This window comes from Populus euphratica, unplaced genomic scaffold (assembly GCF_000495115.2).
Source record: "Populus euphratica unplaced genomic scaffold, PopEup_1.0 scaffold54.1, whole genome shotgun sequence".
Taxonomy (NCBI): domain Eukaryota; kingdom Viridiplantae; phylum Streptophyta; class Magnoliopsida; order Malpighiales; family Salicaceae; genus Populus; species Populus euphratica.
Window position 1 is genome coordinate 889170 of NW_011499910.1, and position 8501 is coordinate 897670.

Here is an 8501-nt window from a genome sequence, read left to right on the forward strand (position 1 = left end):
TCTAAGAAACTAGCCATTCATAGTAGCTGTTGTAGTCTCACTTTCAAATAAAACAGTCAACTAATTTAAATTAATCAAGTTAATTAGTAGATCGATTCATACAGAATTCTATAATGTACTATACTCATCACTATTTGGTATCTCTTTTTAATTTCTTGCAAGGATTTCATATCAACCATTTAGTTCTCATTCTATATAACCCAAATCTAATTCACTAGCTTAGTATTTTGCTCAACAAAATCATTTCTTCAAAATTTCTTATTCTCATCAACCTAAAAACTCCATTATCATTTTTGCTAGATTTACATGATCCATTTGAAATCATCTGAACTCCATTATCATTTTGATAGATTTACATGATCCATTTGAAATCATCTAACACACACAAGCAACCCTTTTTTCCAAACTTTAAAATACCATTTATCAACACTTACGGAGCATTTCAAATAACCATCCCTTCCACCATACCTTAATTATACTAACCTTCCCAGCACACAAATCAACATTCAATTGCGATACAAACAAAACTCAAGTATTTCTACCATCATTCGTATATAAATTTAACACAATAACATCACCTTTTCCAATTCCCTCCATTTTCCTACCATGGTCGGCCCTAACATCCATGGCTACTCATGACGGATTTTTTTCAGCTTTTTTTTCTTCCAATTATACTACATCTAACATGTATTCCACGTCCTTTGAAATATTTTACAACTAACACCATTTCCCCCCATTTCTAGTCTAAGAATCCTAACTTGAAAATTCAGGAATTTCATATAAAATCACTGAAATCTCACTTAAACTTGTATAAATGAGGTTAGAAGTGTTCACCAGTCGCCAAAATAAGCTCTGAATAATAACTAGTCGAATTGTTTTCCACCCTTTCTCCCTCTTGCTCACTTTGACATGACTTGTCCCTCCAACTCCCTATCCTCTCACTTGATTTCTCTTTCATTTCTATGTTTGATTGTGTTTAAACTCTCATCCTTTCATCTCCCATGCCCTAAAACATGGTTTGTCCTAGGTTTTCTAATTATAACTCAACTAAAGATGAAGAACTCTCCCCCTCTAATTTTTCAAGCAGACTTGTTACTTATAAAGAGAGGAAAAACTGAATTATTCCATTTCTTCCACTTATTTATGAAATTACCATTAATAAATTTGAATGTTATTTTTATTTTTATTTTTGTCTATCTAATGCCTATTTTATGTGGTCATTCAAAATTCTCATCGCTATACAATTTTAACCTAAGGTAGATAGACATGTTACGAGGCTCGTGTGAAATTTTAGTTTGATTGGATAATTAGATTAAAAGTTATATTTGTTAGTATAAAATTAAATTATTTATGATTTTTTATTAAAAATCTGATTTTTTTATTTTATCCTTGTATAAATTGTACAAATTATTTCACTAAATTCTCAAGATTATTTTCTTATCTCAAGTATATTTATTTATTTTTACTAATTATTTTATTTTCAAACTTGTTACTAGTTTGCGATAACTTTTCCAATTTTTATTCAGGTTTACATCAATATTTTTACATGCAATTCTTTGTTAACTTTCATTCTTCATGTCCATTGTACTTCTTCCAAATTATTTCTCATTTTCGAAACATATTTATTTTTATATATTTTTTTAATTTTTTTATCCATCAAATCAAGTTGATAGTTTTGCTGACATTATGAATTTTTTTAAAACTAATAGTCATGATCCTCGTTTCAACTTCAATAAGCGGTCATTCCCTCCATTACATACTACATTTGCATTTATTGTCCTCATTTATCAATCTCTTTTAGTTCCGAGTTTCCATTGCTAATCAAGGTCTTACTATCTTCGATTATACTTTTACGTGGGGGTTTACAGAGATGCCTCCTAGAGGTACTTCAATCGGAGAGCTAATGATTTGAGATCAGTCTTGGAGATATAACTGGCAAGGAGTATTTTGGAGATGCCCTTGTAAGTGATTCTGATTTTCTGGACTAGCAGAAGTTGAAGATTTTGAGCAGGGGAAAGTGACTAATGAAGACATAACCATAAAAAGATAGCATTAAGGTAAACTACTACATCTTTAATCAAGCTTGAAGTGGTTTAATCATGCTAGATTGTTGATTTGGACATCGCCATTGATGGGATAATCATTACAGTCATTAAAATTATTGAAATGTGATTATTCTGTCTCAAGAGACCAAGCGTCTTCAATCCCAAATACTGCAGAGTTGACCATTAGTGGCTGAAGCCCTCCTGCTTACTTTCTTTGTTATTCAGTTCTCCATTTCCATTATCACAGAAACCATTGTCTTTTACTTGCTTCTTTGCATTCTCTCCAGCTGATGAATCCTTTTCTTTTGCTTCTTCTTCATCTTTTGCCTTCTCTTTTGCCTCTTCTTCAGCTTTTGCTTTCTCTTTTGCTTCTTCTTCTGCTTTCAATCTAGCACTCTCCTTCTCCTTTTCTTTTGCTTCTTCTTCTGCTTTCAGTATAGCGTCCTCTTTCGCCTTCTCGAGTGCTCCTATTAGGCTCTCCAAGCAAACATTGGCGTCTCCAGAAATAGTCTTCGGCATCAAATGCTCTGCTACTTCAGCAGGGGTCATTTTGGTTTCCCCCAACAACTCCTGGATTCTGGCAAACAAGTGGTGTGATTCAAGCAGAAGGTAGTTCTTTGCCAAAACCTGGAATGCTTCAAAGCTACAATAGGACAATTCTATGTGCTTGTCCATCCTTCCTTTCCTAATGAGAGCTGGATCAAGTTTCTCCACAAAATTAGTCGTGAAAACAATCAGTCTTTCTCCTCTGCAAGCTGACCAAAGTCCATCAACAAAATTCAAAATCCCAGAAAGAGTGACCTGACTCTGTTTGTTATCTTCTTCCTTGGGCAGCTTCGGCTTTGGATCCTTTTCATCTCTCTCCCCCTCTTCCTCCTTCTTCTTCTTCCTTTGACCAGTTAGATCAAGAGAACAATCAATATCCTCAATCACAATAATGGACCTGGTTGTTGTCTCGATCAGTAGCTTTCTCAACTCAGTGTTATCCTTCACAGCAGTCAATTCAAGATCATATATATCGTAGTTCAAAAGATTGGCCATGGCTGCAATCATAGTTGATTTACCAGTCCCTGGTGGACCGAAAAGCAGATACCCTCGCTTCCAAGCCCTTCCAATTCTTGCATAGAAGTCTTCAGCCTTGCTGAATATGACAAGATCATCAACGATTTCCTGCTTCCTCTCTGCCTCCATTGCAAGCGTCTCAAAACTAGCCGGATGCTGAAACACCACATGCCTCCAGTATGATCCACTGTTAGTGTAAAGCTTCCGCTGACGATTCCTCACCTTTATTTCATTACCCTCTTTCAAGACATGATTCAAGTAATCCCCGAGGATGAGTTGCCGGTGTCTTTTATGGAAAGTGAGCTTGTAGTACTTCCTCTCATCCGTAACGGGGTAGAAAGAAAAAGATTGCGTCTTGGAAATATGTTTCCCTGAAGCCCACTTAAGTTTGACTCCCTGGAATTCATCATCAACCTCTTCATAATCATCCATGCTAAGAACAACCGACTGGCTGCTCTTGACAACATCAGCCTTGAGCCGCTTTGCTTGCGTAGATGAACGAGAACCAAGATAATTCTCAATGGCAGAGTAAGCTTCACTACGCATGAAGCGATCGCCGGTGAATTCATTGAAGCTAATTTGAATGTAAGGGTAAACGAAAGTGAAGGCCCTTTTGGAGTATTTATCAAAATATTCTTGTACACTATACGGACAATATTGCTTGAACATGGCCCAAGCAAACATAACACTTGCAATCACAGAACCTACTTGAGTAAACATATCTGCTGGGCTCATTTCTTTTTTCTATTCGATTCTCCTCCTCCCTCTCCACTTGTGAGTTTTGTGCAAGAATTTTATAGCCCGGCAAGCGGAGATAGCTAATCTTATTGGCTAAGTCAGCAGTGTCACGATTGACGCAAGCATGCTTGTCTTGCAAGATGGCGTGTATAATGGCTTTCCTGGCAAACATATATAGTCAACTTGGTATTTTCCTTGATAGTTCCTCCAAGGAAGATGACGCCAGACTTCTGGGACCATAGTTTTGTCTTTTCCGATACAGTTTGGACGGTGGTGTACATTATCGCTCAGCCATAGATATTTGATAGATATTAAGGCTGTTAGTTTTTATATTTTAAATTAATATTTTTTTAATATTTTTAAATTTTAATATGTTAATATTAAAAATAATTTTTAAAAAAAAACATTACTTTAAGAAGCCATCTCTCTCATGAAATTTGTGATTCAAAACTCATGTTTTAAGTTTAAATGGAAAATACATTAATTCAGTGAAATATTTTTAATTTAAAAAATTTAATTAACTATCAAGTTATTTTTTAAAACATATATATTATTTTAATAAAATTAATTAATTTAGATTAACTTGGATTCTTTTTCCATATTTTTCAAGATGGAAATAAATTTTAATTTACTTTCCAATAGTTGTATGTATTAAGTTTAGAGTAATTCTTATTATCTGATATTAACAAATATTTTAACCAAAAGATAATAAAATTATTTTTGTTACAAGAAGCACGATATTATAATTTCTAGATTAAGAGAAACTATATAGTTTTAACCCATGTTCTAAATTACAGTGGAAACATGTACTAACTACAATCAAATTTAATATATATATATATATAAGTGAAATTATCACAATAATCATAGAATTTAATTTATTTTTTAAAATCCAAATTAATTTAATTTTAAAGCAAATATAAAATGACTTAGATGTGTATCTTTTTACTTTGATAGCTTTATATTATTATTTTTTCCTAGCAAGTTCCTAGGGCAGGTGGAAAGTTCTCAGGAGTAACGAGGCAACCAGCTGCTAGATTCTATGAACAATAGATATACGTGGTCTTCTCCTGGGCTACGAAGCAGCCTCTGGACCATTGGATTAGTTATTTTATTTATTAAAAAAACACAACTAGGACATTTTTTATTTTATTATAAAGAATATTTTTGGTTCAATTTATACATTAATTAAAATTAAATTCTCTCCAAGCATTCAAATAAATTTAATAAGATTGAATATACATTTTTAACCATTAAATTAACCTTTTAAAATAAATATAACCAACATTACATTATTATTTTTGTTATATCATATTCCATTAATAATTCAGTTATATTTTTATATAAGTTTTTGATGATCCTGAAGTTTATAAAGTTCAAACTAGTATTAATTTTTAAAAAATAAATTTAAAATTTAACCAATTAAATTATACCACTCAAAATTATTAATAGTTAAATTATTAGAGGCTAACTACTCAATAGTATAATATAAGGTGAAAATTATAATAAAAAGCATCAAAAGAACCAGTTTTGTAACCCCTCAAAATAAAAAATAATTTTACTTTAATAATTTCTTAATTAATTATTTATGGTTTTTTTTCAAGGATATTAATTTCAATAGTATAATATTTTTATCACAAGAAGCTTGGTATTATCATTTCTAGATTAAGGAGAAACCTTCTAGTTTTATTTCAAGTTCCAAAATTACAGTGAAGATGTACAAATTATTCTAGTTGATTTTTATAAAGAAAAAAATAATTAAACTTATTTTTTAAATAAAAATAAAATTAGTTTAAACCGATTGATTTTAATTTAGTTATTTTAAAATAAAATTAATTTTTTTTAATTTAACTTGATTAATTTTAATTCGACTTGGTTATTTCTAATTTAACTTAATTATATTTTGTTTAACTTGATTTTTTTAATTTAATTTTGTATTATCATTTCTAGATGAAGGGAAAACCTTTTAGTTTTATCACAAGTTCCAAAATTACAGTGGAGATATGTATAAATTAGAATCAAATCAAATTTAACTTGAAAGATTAAAAACAAATTATCATAGATTTTATAATTAATAATCATGGTAGATAATTTGTTTTAAGATATTCAAATTCATTTAATTTTGAAGGAAACGTAAATGACATGATGTGTATCGTTAATTAACTTTTTATATGCTTTTTAATGTAATGATTTCTAAAACTTAAAAAATTATTTTTATATATTTTTAAATAAAAATTAATTTAAAAAAAATACTCTTCATTACTATACTGAACCCAAATTAAGACAAAATTTCTCTACTTTTTTCCATGGAAGAGGAACTAGCTAGGAAGATTTTCAATTGCTTGGCCTTGATTTCTTGGTCGTCTTATTTTCCCAAAAAGTTGTCATGTTTTTTATTATTTTCCTAGCTCTTGTGGAAATTTCTCAGAACCAGCAGCTGCTAGATTCTATGAACGACAGACATGGTGTCTTCTTCTCTGCTACTTCCTCTTTCACCACGTTCACAATTATATATATATACACATGTATATAACTGTGAACGTGATGAAAGAGGAAGTAGCAAAGAAGAAGACACTCCTCTCTCTCTCTCTCTCTCTCTCTCTCTCTCAAAATTATAATTTGATGAAATTTTATAAATAATTTTTAAATTTATTATTCTTTAACTTAGTACATGTTAATTATCCATTTACTTTAATTATGGTTAATATTCAGCAATATATATATATATGCTTATTAATTTTTTAATAGGTAAATGCAATAGGATTAATATTATAGTTAATGAAATTTATCAAAACAAATTAATTAATTTTCATAATATTTGAAACAATTAAATAATTTCTTATCAATGTTAAATAATATTCTTGATTTGATAGCGTTTTATTTAAGAAAAATATATAATCCATTCCCAACCATCTTTCCTCTTCAACGCTTGAAACAAGAAATAAATAAGTTATAAAATAATAAAAAGAGTTATTAAGTTATAATTAGATTTAAAAATACAAAAATTAAATTAAATATTTAATTTTGAAACAAGAAAATTGATCAACCATCAAGTTTGAAAACAAGCAACCATCAAGTTTGAATGCAAGACTTTCTATTGTGATCTTTTCTCTGCTTTATATGTATGGAGCCACGTCATTACTTGACCCCTAATGTTATCTTGAAGATGTCAAGATTCTCATACGGATCAAGACCCAGCTGCCCTATGGTTTCCCACAATTTAGCAAAGTTAGTCCCCTTTTCTTTTTCCTTGCATTTATTGTGAATTATTTTTTTTTAATTTCATCATCTCTCTATTATGTTAGCTTAATTTATTTTAATTTGTGTGATATTATATACTCACAAAAAAAAATCTTAATATTAAATTAAAGTTTAATATTATAAAATACAATTTAATTTAATCAAATAAAAATTTAAATAACAAGGATTAAAGTTAACACTCATACACATCACAACCATTTTTTCTATTCATGGGGCATAATAAACAATAATTCAGTTCCTAATATTTTTTGTTTTTCATTTTCTTCTACTAGAGTTTTTGAGGACTTCACATTTTAGTCTTAAACTTCATTTGTTTTATTTTTAAATTTTTAGAATTTGAAAAGGGAGAGAGTAAGTCACCGAGCAATGAGAAATGGTATAGAAAGTGTTGGTCAGCCACATTTTATAGATTTGTTTTGAAAAGAAAGGTTCAATTAAGGTTATGTTTCTCTTGGAACGTGTCATGAAATATTGATTGGAACCATAATTTTTTTTTTATTCGGATGGATTTTAATTTTTAAAGTGAATAAAGGTTTTTTTTATTGAAATGATTTAAGGTTCATGAGATTTTTTGTGTGTATTTTCAACTAAAATTAGGTTAAAAATTATGTTTGGAAGGTCTGAAAACTAGGGTTATAACTTTCCTACCATTAAAGATGGTCAAAAGGTCAACTAGAAAACAATGTGTCATTTGTCCAGAAAACAATGTGTCATTTGTCCGAGCAAGTGACTATTATCTACTATATAAAAAAATGAGGTCATATACTTGTTAAAATAAAGATGATAATCGGAAGAAATCTAAAAAATAATAAAAGCAAAAAAAGGATGTTAAAATGCTGAAAAAAGATCAAAATTGATTGAGAAGGTTTAAAAATACAAAAGGTTGAAATTTGACAATATATCGTTGATTGATGAAAGCTCTATTGACAAAAAAAAATTAAATTAAAAAAATATAATTAAAATCAGATGTTTATAGGCATAATTAAATTTTATCTAAGGTTTAATTGAAGTTATGAAGAGTTTAATCGTAAAATAATAATAATAATAATAATTTTAAGTCAACATAGGCTTTTATTGGAAGAAATTAAAGTTTTGAGGTCTAATTATAATTTTAAAAAGTTGATTTGATCAAATTAAGGACTTAATTGTATAATTATTGACATTTAATGTCCAATTAGATACTTAATTGAAACAATCAAAAACCAAAAACCAAAAACAAAGTGCTAAAATCAAGCAATGCAATTATAATTCATCCAGGGGGTTCGATTACAAAATTTATAAAAACATACAAGGACCGAATCAAAAATATCCCTTGAATCTGAAAATGTCATTTCCTGGACAACTGTTCATCATCTTCTTCATCCGCAACGGTTTTGATAGTAAACGAAGGAGTTG

General features: G+C 29.4%; 1 protein-coding gene across 1 annotated transcript; it reads right to left on the reverse strand.

Annotated features, from left to right (window-relative positions):
• Positions 1–2018: 2018 nt before the first annotated feature.
• On the reverse strand, positions 2019–3953 carry LOC105133880 (probable mitochondrial chaperone BCS1-B). Its single transcript, XM_011038028.1, has one exon. The coding sequence runs from the start codon at positions 3840–3842 to the stop codon at positions 2229–2231; it is 1614 nt and encodes a 537-aa protein (XP_011036330.1). The 5' UTR covers positions 3843–3953; the 3' UTR covers positions 2019–2228.
• Between the last annotated feature and the right edge of the window lie 4548 nt (positions 3954–8501).

Bases quoted from the DNA above. Each gene is read 5' to 3' on its own strand.
- LOC105133880 (XM_011038028.1), bottom strand. From the start codon at position 3,842: ATGAGCCCAGCAGATATGTTTACTCAAGTAGGTTCTGTGATTGCAAGT.